Source organism: Xenopus laevis, chromosome 9_10S (assembly GCF_017654675.1).
Source record: "Xenopus laevis strain J_2021 chromosome 9_10S, Xenopus_laevis_v10.1, whole genome shotgun sequence".
Classification (NCBI taxonomy): domain Eukaryota; kingdom Metazoa; phylum Chordata; class Amphibia; order Anura; family Pipidae; genus Xenopus; species Xenopus laevis.
In genome coordinates this window covers 8,677,023-8,702,714 of record NC_054388.1, presented here as the reverse complement: position 1 = coordinate 8,702,714, position 25,692 = coordinate 8,677,023, and the positions used below count along the sequence as shown (strand labels likewise).

At 44.1% G+C, this 25,692-nt stretch overlaps 1 protein-coding gene across 3 annotated transcripts in view; it reads left to right on the top strand.

Moving 5' to 3' along the window:
• Nucleotides 1-25,265, top strand: part of sulf2.S (sulfatase 2 S homeolog) — a 123,497-nt gene extending 98,232 nt beyond the window's left edge. For all 3 annotated transcript variants that reach the window (XM_018238155.2, XM_041579269.1, XM_018238157.2), the window contains 18 exons: nt 1,230-1,381; nt 2,263-2,432; nt 6,130-6,280; nt 7,706-7,881; nt 8,851-8,979; nt 12,418-12,474; nt 13,491-13,620; nt 14,848-15,058; nt 16,088-16,322; nt 16,461-16,557; nt 16,894-16,988; nt 17,328-17,381; nt 18,409-18,578; nt 18,741-18,883; nt 20,594-20,717; nt 21,110-21,140; nt 21,970-22,023; nt 24,619-25,265. In XM_018238155.2, the coding sequence (XP_018093644.1) occupies nt 1,230-1,381; nt 2,263-2,432; nt 6,130-6,280; nt 7,706-7,881; nt 8,851-8,979; nt 12,418-12,474; nt 13,491-13,620; nt 14,848-15,058; nt 16,088-16,322; nt 16,461-16,557; nt 16,894-16,988; nt 17,328-17,381; nt 18,409-18,578; nt 18,741-18,883; nt 20,594-20,717; nt 21,110-21,140; nt 21,970-22,023; nt 24,619-24,649 (2,210 nt within the window). In that variant the 3' untranslated portion in view covers nt 24,650-25,265. The remainder of the gene's footprint in view (nt 1-1,229; nt 1,382-2,262; nt 2,433-6,129; nt 6,281-7,705; nt 7,882-8,850; nt 8,980-12,417; nt 12,475-13,490; nt 13,621-14,847; nt 15,059-16,087; nt 16,323-16,460; nt 16,558-16,893; nt 16,989-17,327; nt 17,382-18,408; nt 18,579-18,740; nt 18,884-20,593; nt 20,718-21,109; nt 21,141-21,969; nt 22,024-24,618) is intronic.
• The last annotated feature ends 427 nt before the right edge of the window (nt 25,266-25,692 follow it).

Below are 25,692 nucleotides of genomic sequence, written 5' to 3'. Positions count from 1 at the left end.
GGAATGTTCTGGGCACACAATAAACTATACCCTCATACTGTACTGTCTAAGGGAATCAATATGGCACCTCCTTCCCATATGTATAAATACAAATATACAGAGAAGGAATGCTCTGGGCACACAATAAGCTATACCCTCATACTGTACCACTCCCAAGCCAATAAAAGCTGCAAATGGTCTTTCAGTATCTAGTCGCTTATTGCCTGTATATGGTGCCAACTAAGTGGCCTTTCCGAACAATATCTGGGCGATAGTCAGGTAGGTTGCACTTTGCAGTCAGATCAAGGACCAAATTGCTCATTTCCTAAAGCTGTTTGGGCAGCTGAAGGGAAAATTGTGTTCTGGGTTAAGACAGGAGGATGGAAGATCCGTAGATGAGACAGAGGCTGTATTTTGTCTCCGTGTGATTATCGGGATAAAGAAAATCACCGGTTGAGATAACATGTCCTTAGTGTAACTGCCTGGTTTTATGATTTCTGTTTATCTTGTTGACAATAAAATATTAGTGTTGGGGAACCATACTGTATATCTCATATGTCTGTCTCGCTGTCTCACGCTGCTGTCTCAATCTGCTGTCTCACTCTGCTGTCTCACTCTGTCTCAATCTGCTGTCTCAATCTGCTGTCTCACTCTGCTGTCTCACTCTGTCTCAATCTGCTGTCTCAATCTGCTGTCTCACTCTGCTGTCTCACTCTGTCTCAATCTGCTGTCTCAATCTGCTGTCTCAATCTGCTGTCTCAATCTGCTGTCTCACTCTGCTGTCTCACTCTGCTGTCTCACTCTGTCTCAATCTGCTGTCTCAATCTGCTGTCTCAATCTGCTGTCTCACTCTGCTGTCTCACTCTGCTGTCTCACTCTGCTGTCTCACTCTGCTGTCTCACTCTGCTGTCTCAATCTGCTGTCTCAATCTGCTGTCTCAATCTGCTGTCTCTCACTGTGAGCAGAACAGGTCTCCCGGCCAATGCCATTTATAAGCAGAAGCCTTGAGTCCTCTGTGATCTCTCTTATTCTCAGTATCTCAGGCCGACCTGTATAATTCTTACGCTTTTCCCTGCCTACATCACGGTAACCTGGTAATACAGATGGCATAAGGGCACAGTTATTGCCAAAGATAAGGAATGCTTTGATGAGAAGTGGAACAAGCAGTATGACAGCTCCCACCAATAGGCTGCATCACTGATATTCATGAATTAATTCCCCCCATCTCCCTGCTTCTGTTTTCTCTCTAGCTTTCTTTGGCAAATACCTCAATGAATATAACGGCACCTACGTCCCCCCCGGCTGGAAAGAGTGGGTCGGACTGGTGAAAAATTCTCGTTTTTACAACTACACCCTCTGCCGCAATGGAATTAAGGAAAAACATGGCTTTGACTATGCCCAGGTGAGATCCCGCCTCATTTTCTTCAACCCAGTCCTGTTATACAATGCAGGAATTGGAACCCTGAGTATCACTCGTCTATTATAAGGGATAATGTACCCCCTACTGTAAATGATAAGGATATTAGAAGTCACTGAGGGGTTGTTCTGTGACCATATAAAGGCACAAGGCTGCAGTCTGAGTTATACAGGGAACTCTGAGTATCACTCATGTATTATAAGGGATAATGTACCCCCTACTGTAAATGATAAGGATATTAGAAGTCACTGAGGGGTTCTGTGACCATATAAAGGCACAAGGCTGCAGGCTGAGTTATACAGGGAACTCTGAGTATCACTCATGTATTATAAGGGATAATGTACCCCCTACTGTAAATGATAAGGATATTAGAAGTCACTGAGGGGTTGTTCTGTGACCATATAAAGGCACAAGGCTGCAGGCTGAGTTATACAGGGAACTCTGAGTATCACTTATGTATTATAAGGGATAATGTACCCCCTACTGTAAATGATAAGGATATTAGAAGTCACTGAGGGGTTGTTCTGTGACCATATAAAGGCACAAGGCTGCAGGCTGAGTTATACAGGGAACTCTGAGTATCACTCATGTATTATAAGGGATAATGTACCCCCTACTGTAAATGATAAGGATATTAGAAGTCACTGAGGGGTTGTTCTGTGACCATATAAAGGCACAAGGCTGCAGGCTGAGTTATACAGGGAACTCTTGAGTATCACTCATGTATTATAAGGGATAATGTACCCCTACTGTAAATGATAAGGATATTAGAAGTGACTGAGGGGTTTGCTGTTGACACTAAGCCATAGAGTCTATGGATCAGACACAGTATGACCGGCTGCCTATAACACAACTTCTCCTTGTAGGATTACCTGACGGATCTCATCACAAACGACAGCATCAGCTTCTTCCGAACGTCCAAAAAAGTCTATCCTCACCGGCCCGTTCTGATGGTCTTGAGTCACGTGGCCCCACACGGTCCAGAAGATTCTGCCCCTCAGTATTCCCAGATGTTTCCGAACGCATCCCAACACATGTAAGTCAATGAATATTATACTTTGTATTTTTGTATACTTTTTCTGAAAAAAAAACCAAGACTTGTCCATTTTCTCTCTTTGTTACTTGAGTGTATAGAGTAGATCGCAAGCTCACTGGCTAGCAGCAGTTGCTGAGGATTATGGGGTCTGTGATTAAAGGGGTCAGTATGGGGGACATTATGAGATGGGACTGAGAGATGGATATAAAAATCCTTTGGTAGGTTCCATTTGAGCCCCAGGTCCCCATGTGGGGAGTAGATGTGACCTACTGGAACTGGTGCAGGAGCACCTGGAAGGCCTAAAAACAATTGAGGAATGTGGCTCAGCAAACTGTACCCCAGCCTGGGGTAGGACATAAGAGACTAGAATTACTAGGGGGAACCTAACAGCTTGTCAACCCCGGGGATTTTACATTTAATTCACCCTTAGGGGAATATTATCGTATCTTCTGGGTAATCATATCCCTTTCGTCTGATGCATTGGGTCAGATTGGGAGGATTCAGTCATTTGGTTGGTTTTGGAATAATGAGAAAATGAATTATTTCCACTTTAAAATAAGCACCTCTGGGGGTGAATCTGCCCTTTATACCTTTTAGGCAATAGGCCTATTATACCACATTACCCTCGTGTGTCCCCCTTCTGTGGTCCTCCAGCTCCTTCTCCGTGTATTCCAGGGTTACCCCAATGTTTCTATATATCTGTATCCTTGTTATGAGCTAAGGGGGCCCAGTCTGAAGGCCAATTAGGGGGAGATTTAGGGTGAGTGCTTATTTGTACCCTGGGTACCCCTGGAACTATAGCAGGGTGACTGTTACCCCAATGTTTCTATATATCTGTAACCTTGTTATGAGCTAAGGGGGCCCAGTCTGAAGGCCAGTTAGGGGGAGATTTGGGGTGAGTGCTTATTTGTGCCCTGGGTACCCCTGGAACTATAGCAGGGTGACTGTTACCCCAATGTTTCTATATATCTGTAACCTTGTTATGAGCTAAGGGGGCCCAGCCTGAAGGCCAGTTAGGGGGAGATTTGGGGTGAGTGCTTATTTGTACCCTGGGTACCCCTGGAACTATAGCAGGGTGACACCCCAATGTTTCTATATATCTGTAACCTTGTTATGAGCTAAGGGGGCCCAGTCTGAAGGCCAGTTAGGGGGAGATTTGGGGTGAGTGCTTATTTGTACCCTGGGTACCCCTGGAACTATAGCAGGGTGACACCCCAATGTTTCTATATATCTGTAACCTTGTTGGACCTTCAAGGGGAGCTTAAAGTGGAAAAGTCAGACAATCGGTTTAGGCTTATCTGTAAAACTGGAATATAGTGGGGTTATTAAATGGTTCTTTGCCATGTTTAGTGCTCCCATGGGTGACTGTGTATTTTGTTCCTTTTATATGTCTTTTTGGGGGCTTTTTAGTATCTCACCAGAGATACTATATAGACAGCGGTGATGGCAGTAGGGTAAAGTTGGGTGCAGGATTAGATGAAGGTAGGAATGTACATTATGTTCATGATGGAGGTTCCATGTTATTTCTGAACAATGTTTAAACCACAAGCTGGTGCCGGTTCTCTCCCTATAATATTTACGTTGGGAAATTGAAGGCTCAGAGGGATGTGCCAGTTTCATGTTCTGACATCTGTCTCTTATTTAGAGGATCCAAATGCTGCACAGTAACATCTCTGGAGTCCATAGTAGCAAAGTCTGAGTGAATATGTGCCAAACGTGTTAAATCCGTGCGCAGTCGGAATGATAGAAACCACATTTAGATGTAGAGAGGCCCACCAGCCCTTTCCATCTTTGGCTTTTCTGAGAAATACCCCACGTAGGTTGGGCACCCGGGATCCGAATGTTGGTTCATGATGTTGTTTGATGGCTTAGCCTGATGTGTTCTTCTGCTGAATTGGGCAACGGTCCCACGGATCAGGCACAGAAGCACCAGTAAGACTTTACATGGGGCTTTGTTCATGGCTTTCTGTTGTTTACACCACTACAGTGCGGCAGAACCATATCTTTTCTGAAAGGGATATCTATGCTGTCGACTCCAATACATATAGACATCCATTGCTCTCAGGATCCTGATAATTGCTCCTGATTTAAAATGTAAACTGTAATTAGCATGAGTTTGCCATGGGGTAATGCATATTTATGTGATTGGATTTATCTGTAGTTTAATGAACAAATGCGCCTTCTGATCTTTATTACCCTTCATCTGAAAACACTGCTGTAATGACTTATTCATAGGATCAGTCGCTGCTTGTATAAATAGTTGCTGTTATTGAGCCTGTGTTTTCCCCTTCTTGCTTGTAATCATCATCTATATAATTGTAGCACAGGCAACGTTTGTCCTGATGAAGTCACCATAGCAACTGGTCGGCAGTTTGCCCCAGTGCAGGTAGAGCAATGGTTCCTATGGGTGACAGGACCAGGCAGATCTCTCTAGGGGGTTGGGTTGGAAAAAGGGCTAGCGCTTAAGGAGGTACCCAAGGCAGCAGTTGTAAGTATAAAGTGCTGGGGAATAGCAGGACATGTTGGAAACAGAAGGGCAAGATGGATCGAGTAGGACAAGACAGAAACAACAGGACAAGAGGGAGCACGGTAGGGCAAGATAGGACAAACTGGAGACAGAAAGGAAAGGAGATGATGGAGACAGTCGGGCAAGATGAAGACCGTAGGACAAGATGAAGACAGTAGGGCAAGATAGGACAAACTGGAGACAGAAAGGTAACATAGGAGATGATGGAGACAGCAGGACAACATGAAGACAGTAGGGCAAGATAGGACAAACTGGAGACAGAAAGGAAAGGAGATGATGGAGACAGTCGGGCAAGATGAAGACCGTAGGACAAGATGAAGACAGTAGGGCAAGATAGGACAAACTGGAGACAGAAAGGTAACATAGGAGATGATGGAGACAGCAGGACAACATGAAGACAGTAGGGCAAGATAGGACAAACTGGAGACAGAAAGGAAAGGAGATGATGGAGACAGTCGGGCAAGATGAAGACCGTAGGACAAGATGAAGACAGTAGGGCAAGATAGGACAAACTGGAGACAGAAAGGAAAGGAGATGATGGAGACAGTCGGGCAAGATGAAGACCGTAGGACAAGATGAAGACAGTAGGGCAAGATAGGACAAACTGGAGACAAAAAGGTAACATAGGAGATGATGGAGACAGCAGGACAAGATGAAGACCGTAGGACAAGATGAAGACAGTAGGGCAAGATAGGACAAACTGGAGACAGAAATGTAACATAGGAGATGATGGAGACAGCAGGACAAGATGAAGACAGTAGGGCAAGAAAGGACAAACTGGAGACCGAAAAGTAACATAGGAGATGATGGAGACAGCCGGGCAAGATAGGAGATGATGGAGACTGAAGGGCAAGATAGGACAAGTTTGAGACAAAGGGGCAATATAAAGACTGGAGATGATGCAGACAGTTGAACAAGACAGGGCAAGTTTGACATGGAAGGGCAAAATGAAGAGAGTGGGACAAGATATGGTAAGTTGGAGACAGTAGGGGCAAGAAAAAACAGAAGGCCAATATAGGAGATGATAGAGACAGTAGGGCAGTTTAGCTGTTGTTAAAGTTCAGATACAGTAACTGAGAGTTGTATATTACATCTTTACATTACATTACGTCTTTCTGAGGCCAAGTTTCTGAATAACCCTAATAAGTGGCTTGTCCTCCTTTTTTCCAGTACCCCAAGTTATAACTACGCCCCAAACCTAGACAAGCACTGGATAATGCGATACACTGGCCCAATGAGGCCCATCCATATGGAATTCACCAACATGCTGCAGCGGAGACGGCTCCAGACTCTCATGTCTGTGGACAACTCCATGGAGATGGTAAGAGGTGGAACGTAGCAAAAACATGTACCTGTAACAACATGGCAGCTCCCACCCACATGAGCCAATAATTATTTATTAATAGCGTTAGATTCTTGCCATTCTGACACCAGGGATATCTTAAATATCACACAGAGGGCTACTTAAATATGTCCTTTCTCTTTCTTCCCATTCGCATCCCAACACAATATTGTTGATTTGCATGAAATCTCTTCTATTCCTGTGAGTTATTAGCCAGCCCGCGGCACAGTAATCTGCTTTATTGTTCTCTCTAATGTTTTATTAATCGGCGGAACAGCCGCACAGTGTTTTTATTTACGCACTTAATAAATGGGATGCAAATTCCTACTCTCGTCTCATTGCTCCTTAAGGCTTAGTGATGCTCTGCGCTCCCAAGTTCCGCCCAATCAGCTTCTTTGTTATTTATTTCAATTGGGCCCCGTGTTACTGTCTCTATGGGCATTTCAGATGAAGTTTGACGTACAGTGCATGCTGGGATTCCTGCAGCTTTTCCCTGGGAACCTGATAGGACTTCAAGTCCAAGACCCTTACACAGCTGTCCCAAATACTCGTATTTAGGGTGAAGGGAACAATTAGGGGGCTCCCTGGCAGAGAGGAACCAAGAGATTTAAAGGTCCAATGTGTTGGCCTCAAAAGTGTTGGCTTGCAGAGGAGTGATGGGGTTTGAACCTGCCATAGACAGGTTTGGGCATAATGGGGTGGGACTGGTGGATCAGGACATGGTCTGGTGTATAAATTGGGGTCTTATTCAGGATCCAGATGGTCGGTGGCCTAATAATCCCAAGCTCCCCTGGGGGTTGTCCTTCTAAGTAATAATTTTGGAGCCCCATCATGTTGGTTCAGAGCATGGCCTGTTGTAAAATATAATTGGGCTTTTATTTGTTTTCCATTGGGGCCCCTTTCAGCAGGGACTAGGGGATTGGTTGCTTTATAAGCCCAGGCCCCCTGGAAGGGGTGTGTCCTGCTAAGTAAAGATTATGGGGTCCCATGATTTTTGGTGGAGGCTTTATAACAACCTTTTGCCTGATCTGCCCTTGGAGGAACGATGCAGTCAGGGGAGGGAGAAATTGAAGGACACGGACATGAAAATATGGGGTTTGGAATTGGAATTGAGAGCAGGAGATAATGATACATGGCTAGGGGCTGAGAGAGAAGAGAAAGGGTAGAAAATGAATGAAAGTGGTTGGGTATTGTTTTTGATTGTCTAATGGCATTAGGATTGATCCCTGGACCTGCTACTACCCTTATAGTATTATACCAAATCCTATGCTGATGGTGGAATCCCCTTCCCTCCATAGTCAGTTGTCCTGTACCATGGAACATGTGTTGTGCCTAATAATGGCAACCCCCAGCAGTCTATTATCAATTAGATATATATTTATTTATATCGGGTTTGTTCTTCAGGTTTACAACATGCTGGTTGAAACTGGGGAACTGGAAAACACCTACGTCATTTACACCGCTGACCACGGGTATCACATCGGGCAGTTCGGATTGGTCAAAGGAAAATCAATGCCTTACGAATTCGACATCCGAGTTCCCTTCTACGTCCGTGGACCAAATGTGGACGCAGGATCTTTGTATGTAAAGTGCGATTTTATTTGGGGAGAGGGCTTAGATATAATATAGATATAAATACACACACAAGGTTATGTCATTTGGCAGTAGTGATGGGAGAATAAATTCGCCAGGTGAAATTTGCGAAAAATTGATGGAGTCAAAAAAGTCGCTCCCGTCAAAACCGTTGCGCGTCAACATAAATCCCATTGATGCGAGCGTCAAAATTCAGGTTTCGCTAATTTTTCGCCGTTTCACAAATTTCGCAGGAAATTCGCAAATTTTTCTGCAAAGCGAAACGGGACAAATTCGCCCATCACTATTTGCCGGTGCATATAGCTGACGGCACAGGCTGGCGTCTGTGTGGCAGGAAGACAAAGTATTGATCTGTTATTATCTATAGATGGAGCCACATTATTCCCTGGCTGAATAACATTATGATCACTGATACCGACCCAGTCCCACATGGAAAGAGAATTTAAAGGGGCAGTATATGGTTATATAAACCTTCGTTCCTCCCACAACCCAAACGTGATAGAGACCTTACATTATAAACTCTACTAGGGCAGGGACTGATGGGAATAAGGTTGCCACCTGGCCAGTATTTTTCCCGGTCGATCCCAATGTTATTAATAGGGAAAAAAGATAGATATATAGGAAGGCCGGTATTTTTGCTTATTCTGGGAGCTTTGTAATGGGAGGAGAATTATTTAGCCCCACTCTCACTCCCATTACAGTTACACATAACAAGCCCCTCCCACTCTCTTTGCTCCTTTAGCTACATTGCCTAAAAATATAGTGTTATATGTATTTTCCCATCAGCCTTTGGAGAAGATTCTCCTTGGTGTATCTTATCTTCTGCTGCTCTTGAGACCATTCCTTTCACCTTCACAGGAGACCGTGTACATCAAGGAGCTTCCCCGGGACCCACAGCGATGCATTTATCTGAAACAAATAAATAACAAAGATGTTTTATATCCTATTTACTTTAGGAATCCCCACATTGTACTGAACATTGATCTGGCACCTACAATCCTAGACATCGCCGGCCTGGACATTCCACCAGAAATGGACGGCAAGTCGATTCTGAAACTGTTAGAGACTGAGAGACCTGTCAATAGGTGAGAAGCACCCCCCCCCGATCTCTGATGGAATGCTCTGGGCACACAATAAGCTATACCCTCATACTGTACTGTCTAAGGGAAACAATATGGCACCTCCTTCCCATATGTATAAATACAAATATACAGAGAAGGAATGTTCTGGGCACACAATAAGCTATACCCTCATACTGTACTGTCTAAGGGAAACAGTATGGCACCTCCTTCCCATATGTATAAATACAGATATACAGAGCAGGAATGTTCTGGGCACACAATAAGCTATACCCTCATACTGTACTGTCTAAGGCAGGGATCCCCAACCTTTAGAACTCGTGAGCAACATTCAGAAGTAAAAGGAGTTGGGGAGCAACACAAGCATGAAAAATGTTCCTGGGGTGCCAAATAAGGGCTGGGATTGGCCATTTTGTAGCCCTTATGTGGATTGTCAACCTACATTGAGGCTCTGCTTGGCACTGCACCTCGTTTTTATGCAGCCAAAACTTGCCTCTAAGCCTTGAATTCAAAAATAAGCTCCTGCTTTGAGGCCACTGGGAGCAACATCCCAGGGGTCGGAGAGCAACATGTTGCTCACGAGCTACTGGTTGGGGATCACTGGTCTAAGGGAAACAATATGGCACCTCCTTCCCATATGTATAAATACAAATATACAGAGAAGGAATGTTCTGGGCACACAATAAGCTATACCCTCATACTGTACTGTCTAAGGGAAACAATATGGCACCTCCTTCCCATATGTATAAATACAAATATACAGAGAAGGAATGCTCTGGGCACACAATAAGCTATACCCTCATACTATACTGTCTAAGGCAAACAATATGGCAGCTCCTTCCCATATGTATAAATACAAATATACAGAGCAGGAATGTTCTGGGCACACAATAAGCTATACCCTCATACTGTACTGTCTAAGGGAAACAATATGGCACCTCCTTCCCATATGTATAAATATAAATATACAGAGAAGGAATGTTCTGGGCACACAATACCCTCATACTGTACTGTCTAAAGGGAATCAATATGGCACCTCATTTCATAAATGCCTTTGTGTGGGGACCATTAATCCATTTGTGTATCTATTAATGGATCAGTTGTCTTAGAATTCATTGGAATTCTCGCCATACTCAAGTAGAAAAGGAGCAGGTTTATTATCTGTAGGTGCCACATTGATGTACGACTCCCCTGGATTAGCTGGGAATCCATGCGGAGCTGGGGGGGGGGGCAGGCTGCCAATGTAATTACTGCTCGGCCTGTGGATTAAACATGCACCGACCGTATGCACAAAAGCCAGAGATTCCAGTCGTTTTAATGCTCCCGAGTCTGGCAGTAACCATGGCAACCTGGCTGGTAGAGATAAACTTGCCCAGATCACTTTATAGAAATGGGGTGAATAAGAGATTAATGAAGTTCGTTCTAATTGTACCGAGTTCTACTTGACCCTGTAGTCACAGCGACCCCTAGTGGCTGGAAATAAATAGTCAGTATTCAGGGGTAGAGCAAGTGAGATTCGGTTGGGTTGCCTGGACGTATAATAACCATATGTAATTATATAGAGACCCACTGAGACTGGACTTTATTCCACATTGAGTAACAGAGCACTTCCATGGTTTGCATGATCCAAAGGTGCTAAGGTCCAACCACCCACAATCATTGGGGTTACTGCATTAAAGGGCACAAATGTAAAAACATTAAAGGGGAAGTAAAATGTAAAATAGAATAAGGCTAGAAATGCTGTATTTTGTATACTAAACATAAACATGAACTTACTGCACCACAAGCCTAATCAAACAAATGATTTATGCTTTCAAAGTTGGCCACAGGGGGTCACCATCTTGTAACTTTGTTATACATCTTTGCAAGACCAAGACTGTGCACATGCTCAGTGTGGTCTGGGCTGCTTAGGGATTGTCATAAATGATCAAAACAGCACAAGTCAAATAATATCTGCCAGAAGCCGATACAGCAAGACTGATTAATAATCAGAATATACAGACTGCACTGGGTCCTGTGTTGTCATGTGATCTAATGTGGATTTTATAGTTTTTGTATTGTTTAATACAAACTTTCTCCAACTCTGCAGAACCAGTGGCTGCAGCAAAATAATCCTCCAAATAGAATCCCAGTTTATCTGTTTAAATCTGGCTCCATGATCTTTGTCCCTGCAGCTGGAGTTGGAAACAGTAAAGGGGATGTAAAGGCAAAAATAAAACCCAATACAAATCTCTACACAGTCGCTGACTGCTCTACAGGGAAACAAACAAAGCTGCTTGAGTTCTACACGGCTGGGAAGTAAGGAGGGGGCTCCCCCTGCTGTTCATAAGTATGATTGTTTCCCTGTAGAGCAGTTAGGGACCGTCTGACAATTCCTATCCACAGCAGTAAATGAAGGGAGAATTTCACTGCATACAGTCAGGTTTCTTATAAAAACGGTGAACATTTTTTAATTAAAGTATATTGGAGATGGGTTTCTTTTTCATAATTTTTTTGCCTTTACATGCCATTTAAGGGGGTTCCAAATTATTTGGTACCTCCCAGTGAGTAATATCTGTAACTTTTTGCCCTGGGCTGGTATGTGTCTCTTCTATAAAACTGACCGTGAGTGCTTCACTGGGGGACACCATATTGCTTCCGCTCCCAGATGGTGATTGAGTAGTTTTGGGGTGAGCGTTTGGGCAGTATATTCTGACTTAACAGTTGCTCCCACCAAGTCTGCTCCAGGAACACCTGGGTAGAAAAATAGGGGCATTGTGGTACCCTGATAAGGTGCACAGTAGGCAACAGGTTTTGCACAACAAGTGGTTTTTATCTTAACTTATCCTTTAATGTTGTCTCATTTCACAAACTAGAATCCAACCAATTAAAATGGATGGTTCACCTTTAAGTAAACTTTTAGTATGTAATAGAAAGGCCAGTTCTAAGCAACTTTTCCTTTTGGTTTTCATTATTTATTTATTATAGTTTTATAATTATTTGCCTTTTTCTACTGACACAGCTTTCAAATGGGCGTCGCTGACCCCATCTAAAAAGCAAGTGCTCTGTAAGGCTACACATATATTGTTATTGCTTATTTTCATTTCTCGTCTTTCTAGTAAAGTCCTCTTATTCATATTCCAGTCTCTTATTCAAATCAGGTCATGGTTGCTAGGGTAATTTGAACCGTGGAAACAAGATGGCTGAAACAGCAAACTGGAGAGCTGCTGAATAAAAAGCTAAATAACGCAAAAACCACAAATAATAAAAGATGAAAACCAATTGCAAATTGTCTCAGAATATCCATATCTAAGTCATACTTAAAGTTAAATCAAAGGGGAACAACCCCTTTAAATCCATCCCAGGCCTGTACCAATCCCAGCCAGCAGGGGAAGCCCCCTTGTACAATAGAATTGCCCTTCTGTTTCCCCTCTAACATTCCGCCTGGTCTTTATTTCCACTTAGGTTTCACGTTCACAAGAAAGGCAAGGTTTGGAGAGATTCATTCCTGGTGGAAAGAGGGTAAGTGTTTGGGTTTATTCATCAGGAGTGTTTCATTTATCCAGTGGAGAAACTAGATGTTACTGGGCCCCACAGCAAATACATTTTAGGGCCCTAACATAACCAGAGGTTGTCCTGTTTTACCAATATATGTTGAAATTGCTCTTTATTTGGGCCTCCTGGGCCCCCTGCAGCCGCAAGGGTCTGCTCCCTCTTTAGTTACGCCCCTGAAAATGTCAGTTACTAGTGATGTGCGGGCCGGCCCAATACTCGCGGTTTAGAGTCCTGCGCGGAATCAATTTCTAAGACCCCGACCTGAACCCACAACCCGTATATTTACCCACTTTGATCCGCTACCCGACCCGGACCCGCAACTGTTTTAGCCGCAACCCGCCGACCACCATCAAACAGGAAGTGATGTCGCTGGAAATGACATCATCAAAAGACAGAAACAAGTATTGTAAACCTTTAAAAGGAGTAAAATATAGACAATATTAAATAAGATAAGACATTTAGATAAGACCTGCTACCTGCAGACCCACGGCTATACCCACACCTGAAAATCCTCCCCTCATTCCGCAGGGTGCCCGCTTTCTTTGCAGGGAACCCACAGGGACCTGCGTGTAGCTGACCCGCTGCAGGACTGTACCGTGGGTTTCCCTGTGGGACTCCCGAGTTTCCCCGAGGGTCTGGCAGGTTCGGGCCGACCTTGGGTTGAGCTCTTCTCCTGCTCTCCCCGCCCACCACTTTCGCTTTATAGCCGCGCGCCTGCTCACCCCTCCCCTTTTTGTGACGTCATCGGCGGTGTGGGTCTATAAAAGGAAATCCGGAAGTCGAATGCAGACGGGTGCGGGTTTTCAGAGGGCGGGTCTGTGTTGGGTGTGGGTCAGGTTTTACACTGAACCAAAAAGAGGTGGAAAGAGAATCTACGGCACTGGAATACTTGTGCTTGTTTAGCAGCCCCCACTCATCCCAGCCATAAAGCAAGGCAGGACTGCTGCGTTGTGTTTACCTGTGCCTTTGTTGTGTGTGTTTAGTAAGCTGCTGCACAAGAGGGACAACGACAAGGTGGATGCCCAGGAAGAGAATTTTCTGCCCAAATACCAACGGGTCAAAGATCTGTGCCAGCGGGCCGAATACCAGACCGCCTGTGAACAGCTGGGGCAGGTAATGGCCTCCTTTAACTATTGCCGTGTCTGTGATTGGACGAAAAGATAACAAAGTAGAAGGGGTCAATGACCCGGGATACAAGTGCAATAAGGTTTGTCCTTACTGGTCGAGCGTGGGAGTTACCAGGTTGCTTACTGCTCCTTCTAAATAAATCAGAATAATAGTACAGGTATGGGACCTGTTATCCAAAATGCTCGGTTTTCTGGATAAAGGGTCTTTCCATAATACAAGCGACTCTTTTATTATTACACAGAAAAAGGAAATTATCTTTGGTTTATTTGATTATAATGGAGTCTATGGGAGGCAGCCTTTTTGGATAATGGGTTTCCGGGTAATGGATCCCTTACCTGTACAGGTATGGGACTTGTTATCCAGAATGCTCAGGGTTTTCCGGATGAGGGATCTTTCTGTAATTTGGATCTCCATACCTAGGCTATTAGAAAATCCTGTAAACATGAAATAAACCCAATAGGCTGGTTTTGCCTCCAATAAGGATTAATTATATCTTAGTTGGGATCAGGTACAAGTTACTGTTTTATTATTACACAGAAAAAGGAAATAACGTGTAAAAATTTGGAAAATTTTATTATAATGGAGTCTATGGGAGACGGCGTTTCCATAATTTGGAGCTTTCTGGATAATGGACTGTCTGTATAAATGATTTGCCTACAGCAGTCTCATCTTTTCCTGGAATCGCCGGGTTTGTTTGTAGCTGGAGCGATGGTGCATCAAGCGCAGTGTGAATCTGTTTTGGAGTGTGAGCTCTGCTGCCGCTCATTAGCTAGAAGGAACATGAAAGGGAATGACTCTGATTCTCTAATGATCCAGTGGACTAATTATACTGGATGATGCAGTCATAATAAGGGGAACATTCCCATCAATCCAGCCTTTGTGTTGGCTCCTTCTTGTGTCTGCAACTGCCTGTCGGTGCCTTCATAAAGTCTATTAAAGGGGAAGTAAACCATGTTCCTCTCGCCAGTCACTTCACATTGCCCGTTCCTCTAGTCAGTCATTCAACCTGTCTGGTTACTAGGGTAAGGGGCAACCTAGCAACCAGATAATTTAATTTCAAAAGTGCTGCGGAACACCCTAAAGGGGAAGTTTGCATTTGATTTCTTACTTAAGTTTTAGTATGGACCTATAATAAGCCCCTTTTCAGTTGGTCCTTTTAAATCTCCTGGGACCAGTGTTCTGTAATTAAATGGTCGCTCGTGTTCCTTGTAGAAATGGCAGTGTGTGGAGGATCCGTCCGGCAAACTGCGGCTCCATAAGTGCAAAGGAATGGCGGGACTCGCGGCAACGCCGAACGTCAGAAGGAAATCTCCGAACCTCATGTCCAACTACTTCACCTCCAGCAGCGACGAGTGCAACTGCCCCAGTCTGGGCTACAAGCTGACCCCCCTCGGCCGACGCAAGAAGCTGATGGCCAAGAAAAGTAAATGGTTTTCTGTGCTAATAGTATAAATATATAATATAATATAATATGTAGGTGTTATTGTTACTTCCCCTATAAACCTGGCACCAGGGCAGTGATGGTGATTCAGTCTCACAATAATAAACTCGTCCTGCTGTGATTTGTCTGTAGAGAGAAGGTCACAACAACACGGCTCTGTTTTCCATTAAAACAAGATAAAATCCTCATAGAAAGGAATTCCTGCGTCAGGGACGAAATTCCACTTTAACCATTTCTGTGGGAAGAACTGAACCCAGATGTTTCCTTATTAATGTTCCCAATCTTGAGCAACACAGCGCCCCCCTCAGTATTTGACTTGCATTGAAATGTCTATGGAGATAAATAACTGGGACATTGATCTGTTCCCTTCACTTCATCCCTTGACTATTATCCACTGTTACTATATGCACCATCTCTCCCTACTATACCTGCTATCCCACAGTCACACTCCCTTCCCAGAGACTATTATCCACTGTTACTATAGACACCATCTCTCCCTACTATACCTGCTATCCCACAGTCACACTCCCTTCCCAGAGACTATTATCCACTGTTACTATAGGCACCATCTCTCCCTACTATACCTGCTATCTCACAGTCACACTCCCTTCCTAGAGACTATTATCTCACTGTTACTATAGGCACCATCTCTCCCTACTATACCTGCTATCCCACAGTCACACTCCCTTCCCAGAGACTATTATCCACTGTTACTATAGGCACCATCTCTTCCTACTATACCTGCTATCCCACAGTCACACTCCCTTCCCAGAGACTATTATCCACTGTTACTATAGGCACCATCTCTCCCTACTATACCTGCTATCCCACAGTCACACTCCCTTCCCAGAGACTATTATCCACTGTTACTATAGACACCATCTCTCCCTACTATACCTGCTATCCCACAGTCACACTCCCTTCCCAGAGACTATTATCCACTGTTACTATAGACACATCTCTCCCTACTATACCTGCTATCAAACATTTTGTTGGATTTTGTCCGCACAGAGTACAAGGCGACTTACCTAAAGAATCGCTCCACGCGGTCTGTGTCCATTGAGGTGGATGGAAAAGTGTTTCACGTGGGCATTGAGCAGGAGTACCAGCCAATCATGAGGAATGTTACTAAGAGGCAAATGTCGGGCCTGGATGATGATGAGGACAAAGACATGGAAGATTACAGTGGAACGGGAGGACTCACCAATGATCTCATTGTTCCCAGTTCCATTAAAGTAACTCATCGGTGAGGCTCGGGGTAACGTATGTAGCTTGGGGGGTTGTCAGTCTGTAGCATCCAATCAGCAGGCTGCATTTACTGATACAGAAACATGATTGGCTACTCCAGGTAACACTGTCAGTAACACTTACCTCTCCGGAGCAGGTGCTTCATTCTGGCCAATGACACGGTGCAGTGCGACATGGATCTGTACAAATCGCTGCAGGCCTGGAAGGATCACAAGCTTCACGTCGACCACGAGGTTAGTGGGGCCACTCCAGGTTTCTGGGGGCCCTTCCTGACTAAAGAGGTTATGGGAAAGGAATGTGGATCACTGCAAATAGAGTGCGGAATGGATCTAACGCAGACGCCCAACAGTTGGTTCATTTGATACATGTAATATGATCAGTGTCAGATTGGGGTTTCCAGGGCCCATTGGGGCTGCCATCTCAGGGGCCCCTTGCCCAAATCACAAGCTCCACCACCTGACCCCTCACCGCCCCATGTACCTTTTGTGGTCCCACTGCTGAAATACAACTGGGAGGTGTATCGGGGTTCCGGGGAGCGACCGAGCCATAATTCTCTCTGTTCCCTGTAGATTGAAACATTACAGAGTAAAATAAAGAACCTGAGAGAAGTCAGAGGACACCTGAAGAAGAAGAGGCCGGAGGAGTGTGACTGTAGCAAAATCAGGTACAGAAATATGGATTTAATCTTCAACTGGGGGTGGTTTGGGTCAAATCAGGCAAAGTTCCATCTGATTGGGCCCTAAAAGACGCTAATCAGTTTACAGTAGGGGCCTATTCAGATTAGTCAGGGGAAGACAGAACCAGCAATCCCACCCGACCCTGGGGAACGTTCACCTTTATTATCAGTGGATATTAGTAGCCATTCATTTTAGCCAAGAGTCGGCCCTGTTACTAGGCCAGCCCCTGGCTGTACTTTACATGATTTATTCTCAAATCGTAAGGTGAATTTACCCTTTAACTGCTTTGTATCACAAATTGACTAATGTCCATATCTCTTCGCTAGTTACATCAAAAATGGAAAAATGAAACACAAGGGAACGATGATGCACCCGTTCAAGTAAGCCCTCTACTGGCCACTGACTGTACTGCACTTCACTTCTACATAGCAACAGACTCCAGCAAAGCAATTTCATTGGACAGTGTGTGTTCTGGTTCTGTTAAGTGATTTGGTAGGCAGTTCCAATGCACATTCCTAGGTCCACAGCAACTAATCTGTCCACATAGATAACCTGTCCTGCTATTGACTCTTATTAGTGAGGATATTCAAGCCAACCAATGAGAAAGGTTGTGTGACTCGTGTCTCCCTCTCCCACTTTCCTAGTGGTTAAATAATAATAATGCAATTGTGCCAACCATATCTGGCCAGCATCAATCTGTGTGTGAGATATGTGGTGCGCCCCTTTAAGAACAGTCTTATTGGCTAATTTGGAATTTTGATGCATGTCTGCAGCTTGTAAGTACTGCCCTTGTAAAAAAAAACAAATCTTTGTATTAAAAATGATTGTGTAATTATTCACCCCTATATATTTATTAATTCAGCTTGTACATTCAGCTTTATCTAAACTGTCCTTGTATCAAGCTGACTTGTCTTAAGTTTCACCTCCCTATAACCTCTCTGTACAGAGAGATCCCACTTAGGGGCTGTTCCTGCTGAATTGTGCTTAGTACAGAGGAATACCTATGCTGCCATAGTTTTATGGGATCTCTCTGTACAGACTATGAGCAAACTTAGGGGAGAGAGATCCCATAAAACTATGGCAGCATAGGTATTCCTCTGTACTAAGCACAATTCAGCAGGAACAGCCCCCTAAGTTTGCTCATAGTCTGTACTGAGAGATCGCATAAAACTATGGCAGCATAGGTATTCCCCTGTACTAAGCACAATTCAGCAGGAACAGTCCCTAAGTTTGCTCATAGTCTGTACAGAGAGATCCCATAAAACTATGGCAGCATAGGTATTCCCCTGTACTAAGCACAATTCAGCAGGAACAGTCCCTAAGTTTGCTCATAGTCTGTACAGAGAGATCCCATAAAACTATAGCTATTCCCCTGTATGTGATTTGGGCTCTTCTCTGTTCTCCCAGGAAATCCCTGAAGGAAAAGGACCAGGTCTGGCTCCTACGTGAGCAGAGACACAAAAAGAAACTGCGGAAACTGCTGAAGAGACTGAAGAACAACGACACTTGCAGCATGCCCGGCCTCACCTGCTTCACTCATGATAATCAGCACTGGCAGACTGCCCCCTTCTGGACGTGTAAGAGCCAATTAGCTGACAGATTCTCGCTGCAATGGCCTAAAACAAACTATCCTGTTCCCTTTATACTGGGACTGTGCCCAATACACTATGTGAGAGTGCCCCCTAGTGATCTAATGTTGCTATTACTCACCTGTGTGACTCTCAGCTCTTCTCTTGCAGTGGGACCGTTCTGCGCCTGCACCAGCGCCAACAACAACACCTACTGGTGCCTGAGGACCATAAACGAAACGCACAACTTCCTGTTCTGTGAATTCGCCACCGGTTTCCTGGAGTATTTTGACCTGAACACGGACCCATATCAGGTACCGCTCACACCGGCTACTTTCATCTCAAGACGCCGAATTTGTTCCTGCAACAGAGATTCTGCTGATCCGTTTAACTGCACAAAATAATTTCTATAAAACCTGCTGGAGGGATTTCGTTTTGTCTGTGCCAATTAATATCCCTTCCTACTAAGAAGTTTTATTATATTAACTAAAAGAAACACCTAGAAATTGATATTGATTCTAAAGCGACACCATTCGGGCGATCTAATGGCAGGCGACGGGTCTATTATGCGAAATAAGGCAAAGTTTTTACTGATAAACCAATTTTTTTTTTTGTTACAAAGCCTGGCGGGGGGTCCTGGGAGCTTACGTTCACCAGCAACATACGTAGGGGCCGTAATGTCCCTCTCACATCTAAACATCACTGTGCCTTTAAGCAGAGGAGGATGATGTAGTTGGCTTTAAAGGAGAAGGAAACCTACTGAAGCAGTTTATTGCCAATAGATTAGCCCCAACAGTGCAAGTTAGAACACTATCGGTGTAATGTAATAAAAGTCTAAAATACTATTCACAATGCGAAAAGTTATACCGAACAAATTTTGTGCGAACGCAATATAGCTTTTGCGAACCCCGGAAACTGTTTAGCGACCACTTCCGACGAAAGACCATTTGTGAATTTTATAGTTTGCGCCAATGCGCAGTAAATGTAATAAAACTTCCTACTGAAAAAGGCGTTAGGTTTGCTCCAAAAGATTGCGACACCTTCAAGCATTTCTTAAGAGTGCGCAATTAAAATTCGCAATGCAAGAACAGTTTTAGGAACAATATTACATTGCGAGATGTGGATTTTTATTCTTATTGGTGCAAATAGTTTTTCTCTTGGCGACTTTAATTACATTCCCCCTAGATTTATTCAGCAGAATGTTTTACCATACCTTAGTAAACGGCTCTAGAAGCTCTCTGTTTATTTAGGATAGCAGCTGCCATATTAGTTTGCTGTTACATCACTTCCTGCCTGAGTCTGTCCCTGCTCACTTATAGCTCTGGGCTCAGATTACAGCAGGGAGGGAGAGAGTAACAAACTGAGCATGCTCAAGCCCAAGCCCTGGAGGTTTAAGCTGAAAACAGGAAGTCTGATACAGAAGCCCATGAGTACACAATAGAAGGAAAGAAATGTGCTGTTTCTTTTGACAGAGGACTCAGAGCAGCATTACTTTGAGGGTTTACTGGTGTATTTATATAGACCTTTCTGATAAAGATCACTTCCTATTAACTTCTCCCTAAGGGCAGAGACAGACGCTCAGATTGAGGGAGATTAGTTGCCCAGCGACAAATCTCATCTTCTTTGGGCTAACTAATCTGCCCGAACTGCCTCCCGCCGGCTACAATATAAATCACCGGTGGGATGGCAATTGGTGCGTTTCGTTTTCCAAAGTGACATCACAAGGAAACTACGGGCGACTTCAAAAAACGAAGTGCTCCAAGTGCCATCCTGCCGGCTAGAATCTAAATCGCTGGCAGGAGGCAGTTCCGGGAGATGAGTCGCCCCAAAGAAGAGGCAGATTTATTGCCGGGAAACTAAATCTCCCGAATCTGAGCGTGTGTCTTTGCCCTTAAGAGGCCGAGGCAAAATGGCAGTTGCTGTTTGCATAATGAGTAGGGTGACAGTTTGCTGCCTGGGGAGGGGGGAGCTTTGTTAGTCTCTATTGGGACATAAATGTCCGGTCTCTTGTTCTGAATCCTCAGTTGATCAATGCAGTGAACACATTGGAGCGGGATGTTCTGAACCAGTTGCACGTGCAGCTCATGGAGTTGAGAAGCTGTAAAGGTTACAGGCTGTGCAACCCCAGGACACGGAGCTTGGAGCTGGGTAAGTGAGATGATTGGACCTTTCCTAGAGCAACCCTGTCCGTATCATAGACCCAGAGTTTTACTGAAAGCAAATTAATAACAACTCCCAGCATTGCTCATAAAAGTGAGAAATGCTGCTTTTTCCCTTGATTATGTGTTGGCAGTCCAAGCAACATGGCAGCTCCTGTAACCCATAAACACAAATTCACAGGGACAGCCACTCACATGTTTCATTTATGCCCTTTATTTCAGGCTATAGTTTGCAGTGAATATAAAAGTTTCAGGCGGGCGTCAAACTCTCCCTAGATCAAGAATAAACGCACAGCATCGGATTCACGCGGGCACCCATGCAACTTTTTTTTTTTTTTATGTAGTTGCAGAAATAATAATGTTTATTATCTTTATTTTCAGGATTCAAAGACGGCAGTTTTGAGCAGTACAGGTACAGACATTTCCTTTGCTTAATCATGAACTAATGTTTGCACCGTGTAAAGGCGTTGTTCCCCTTTAAATTAACTAAGTATGATGTAGAGATGACAATTTGCAATTGGTTTTTGACCTATTTACCTTTTTATTCAGCAGCTCTCAAGTTTGCAATTTCAGCAGTCTGGTTGCTAGGATCCAAATCCCCCTAGTAACCATGCACTGATATGAATAAGAATAGGAGAGGCCTGAATAGAAAGATGAGGAATAAACAGTAGCAATAACAATACATTTGTAGCCTTACAGAGCATTTGGTTTTTAGATGGGGTCAGTGACCCGCAGTTGAAAGCTGGAAAGAGTCCGAAGAAGAAGAAGGAAAATAAATCAAAAACTATAAAGAAGAAGAAAAAAAAGGCCAATTGAAAAGTTGCTTAGAATTAGACATTATGTAACAGACTAATATATAGTGAATAAAGTAACCCCTCTTGTAAAATATAAGGATATTATAAGTTACCGAGGAGTTTCATGACCATATAAAAGTACGAGGCCGAAGGCTGAGTGTTTTTATACAGGTCATGGAACTCCGAGGTAACTTCTAATATCCTGATATTTTACAACTGGGGGTACTTTATTTATTATAATACACAAATTTCAGTGAGTCATGTGACAGAAATTACATCACAACTCACCGTTTATAACTGATGACATCACTACTCACCGTTTATAAGGATATAATTTACAGGATATTCATGGCTTTTGTGTATTATATATATAATGTTTGAGTTGTGCTTTTGCTGAAACCTTCTTTACTGACGGACTCTTGTTTCTCCCTGTTGGTAAAATATCAGGCAACTGCAGCGGAGAAAGTGGCCCAAAATGAAGAAACCTTCCTCTAAATCCTTGTAAGTTGTACAACATGGTTTCCTTGTGCCTTTTAACCCTACTCCTTCCTTTTAACCCTACTCCTTCCTTTCTCTCTCCCGGGGCTCATCCCTGTATATGGGACACACATCACATTGGGCAGGGGATACATTTTCCCTTATGGCTGAGCAGTTCCAATAGGTCGGGGTTACTGTACATTACAGACAATCCCTTCAGTTCATTCCATATGTTAATTGTGCGCACAGAGCAGATGTTGGGCCCCAAAATAATCACATCTGCACTTTTGGGCCTAAGGGTGGGACTACACGGACATTTTTGTGCGATACGACACGCTGCAACAAAGCGCCGGAGACAACTCGCATGCGACGGAAATAAGGTAAGAGATAGAAATGCCGGATGAAGTTGCAGCTTGATCCGACGTGACACGACTGTTGTATGGATCAGCGCTGCCACTTCATCCGACATTTCTATCACTTACCTTATTTCGGTTGCATGCGATTTGTCGCCGGTGTTTTTAAGGGCATCGGATCGCCCGGAAAACGTCTGTAGTCCTCCCCTAAATCCACCCCTTTTGCACAGGTACAAACATATCCAATTAAAGGGTAACTGGAATTTCTCCACCATTAGCAGATCCATCAAAACCTTAACAGAGTATAAAAGTTTCAATCCAAGGGGGGGGGGTGCCAAATATTGAGGTGAAGGCAAGAAATGTTAAGACAAAACCAAATGTTTGGTGCTCGCTGTAAGGAAGTCAACCCTCACTCATATGTGAAAAATGTTTGTCATATTAAAACATATCCTTAAATCCATGTGCCTCCTCCTCCCCTGTGTATAGTACTGAACCCCCCACGCATGATTAAGAACTTTGAGGACCCCAAACAAGTACTTCCTAATGTTGGATACCCCTCCCACAGACACAGTATGGCACACTAAGGCAGCATAGGAGAAGCAGAATATGGCGCACACACAAGCAACAAAGGACAAGCAGAGTATAACACACACACACACAAGCAGCACTGGGAAGCAGAGTATGGCACACTTAGGGAGCGTAGGACAAGCAGTGTGGCACGTGCAAGCAGCACTGGACAAGCAGAATATGGCGCACACACGCAGCACTGGAAAGCAGAGTATGGTACAGTTAGGGAGCATAGGAGTAGCAAAGTATGGCACACACAAGCAGCACTAGGCAAGCAGAGTATGGCACACTTAGGGAGCATAGGACAAGCAGAGTGGCACACGCAAGCTGCACTGGACAAGCAGAATACGGCACACCCAAGCAGCACTCAGAAGCAGAGTATGGCACAGTTAGGGAGCGTAGGAGAAGCAGGGTATGGCACACACAAGCAACACTAGGCAAGCAGAGTATGGCACACTTAGGGAGCATAGGAGAAGCAGAGTATGGCACACACAAGCAGCACTGGGCAAGCAGAGTATGGCACACTTAGGGAGCGTAGGACAAGCAGAGTGGCACTGGACAAGCAGAATACGACACACACAAGCAGCACTCAGAAGCAGAGTATGGCACACTTAGGGAGTGTAGAACAAGCAGAGTATGGCAGATACAAGCAGCACTGGACAAGCAGAATATGGCACACATACAAGCAGCACTGGGAAGCAGAGTATGGCACACTTAGGGAGCGTAGGAGAAGCAGAGTATGGCACACACAAGCAGCACTAGGCAAGCAGAGTATGGCACACTTAGGGAGTGTAGGACAAGCAGAGTGGCACACGCAAGCTGCACTGGACAAACAGAATACGGCACACCCAAGCAGCACGCAGAAGCATAGTATGGCACAGTTAGGGAGCGTAGGAGAAGCAGGACTAGCAGAAAACGGCACACGCAAGCAGAGTATGGCACACTTAGGGAGCATAGGACAAGCTGAGTATGGCACACACAAGCAGCACTGGGCAAGCAGAGTATGGCACACTCAAGCAGTGAAACAATGCCAGTCCTGCTCCTACAGTCAGAGGTGTGAATAACACAGGGACTTGTTGATCTGAGTTCTGATACCTTTTGAACTTCACACAAGGTTAAGCAATCAAAGTAGACAGACTTATGGAGAGCTACCAGTGTCGGACTGGCCTACCAGGATACCAGGAAAACTCCGGTGGGCCCAGGTGTCAGTGGCCCCTTATGTTGCAAAATATTTGGCCTTTTTCATGCCGATTTCCTACTTCTGTGAGAACAAAGAGTCTAAATAGATGGAATAAAAGATTATATAGTATGTAAAGAAAACAGAATAGGCAAATAGAGGTTGAGTGAGGAAGAATAATAGCGCTGAGAGTGGGCCCCTGGTTTAAGGTTTTTGGTGGGCCCCTGGTGTCCCAGTCAGACACTGAAAGCTACACAAATGTGGCTGCAGGTCATCATTTGGACAACACTTACCTGTTAAAACTTACCAGACAACTGGCAGAAAATTGCACCTGCTGATGGTTGCTATGGGATTCTAGATCTGTATAACAGATCCCATAGCTATACTTTTCATAATTTGGAGCGTGCTGGATAACAGCTTTCCAGATAACTCCTCAGTTTCCAGCCATTCTGGATAACAGATCCTTATACTTGTACCTAGGTTTCATTTTGCTGATCGTTTTTTGTGTCTCGTCTCCGACAGAGGCCAACTATGGGACGGATGGGAAGGCTAAAGCTCCAAGCAGGAGATATCGCATAGATTTTGATTTGGACATGTTTGAAGACCAACCCTTGAGATTGCACAAACTTGAAGACCAACCCTTGGGATTGTGGGTGAGACTCTACATTTTGAGGAGGACTTATGGGTTATATAGTTTGGCCTGTTGTGTTTTTATTGGACTCATTGCAGTATGAGAGGAGCTGGTTCCTCTCTGAATGTCCACAACTAAAAAAAAAGCTGCTTTTGTGCCCCATACAATCTGGGTGCTGGTGACAATGTTCTTCCATCTAAAGCACCCGAGACAAGAGGCCCCAATCTTTGTGCTTCAGCTTCTAAGTAAAGACAAGACTTGTACTAGGATCAACCTTACTCCAGATCACAGTATACAGAAATACAACAGCCCAATCTTTATAAAGGACCACTCTTCTTCTCACAAGGGGGTAAAGGCCCTCAACCAGGCCAAGGTTTACTAACGAAGACTTACTGTAAATATAAAGCGGTGGCCAAAAGCCCGACGGACAACGTGTAGACAGAAGTTCATTGTGAAATCACGGGAGCAGTGAAACTCTCAGTATGAAATTGTTACTTACTTGTTGCATAATAAAATTTCATAACTGATCGACTTTAAATAGACCGGGCCCACCTGTCTTTCATCGGCCAAGTCATTCCACCGCCCGGTGACCTCCACCAATGAGCATTTCATCCTTTTCCAAAAATTCGACTGCCATGGAGGCAAGTTTGAGAAGCCCCTATAAGAGCAGCGATATATGAAGCTACTGTCTAAAAAGTAAGAATATGTTAAGACTCACAACAAACTGTGTTTAGAGATCTCATATATAAATAGATATATCTATCTGATATAACACTTTATATCTATCACTATCTATTAATTGATATCACTATCTATTTATATATGATATCACTAAGTGCGGTTTATTAGGATATTATTACAGCTTATCGTTGCCTCTTATATAATCACACACACACTTCTAGAAGAGCCAACAATATGCTGTAATAATATCCTAATAAACAACACTTGGTGAGATATATATCTGT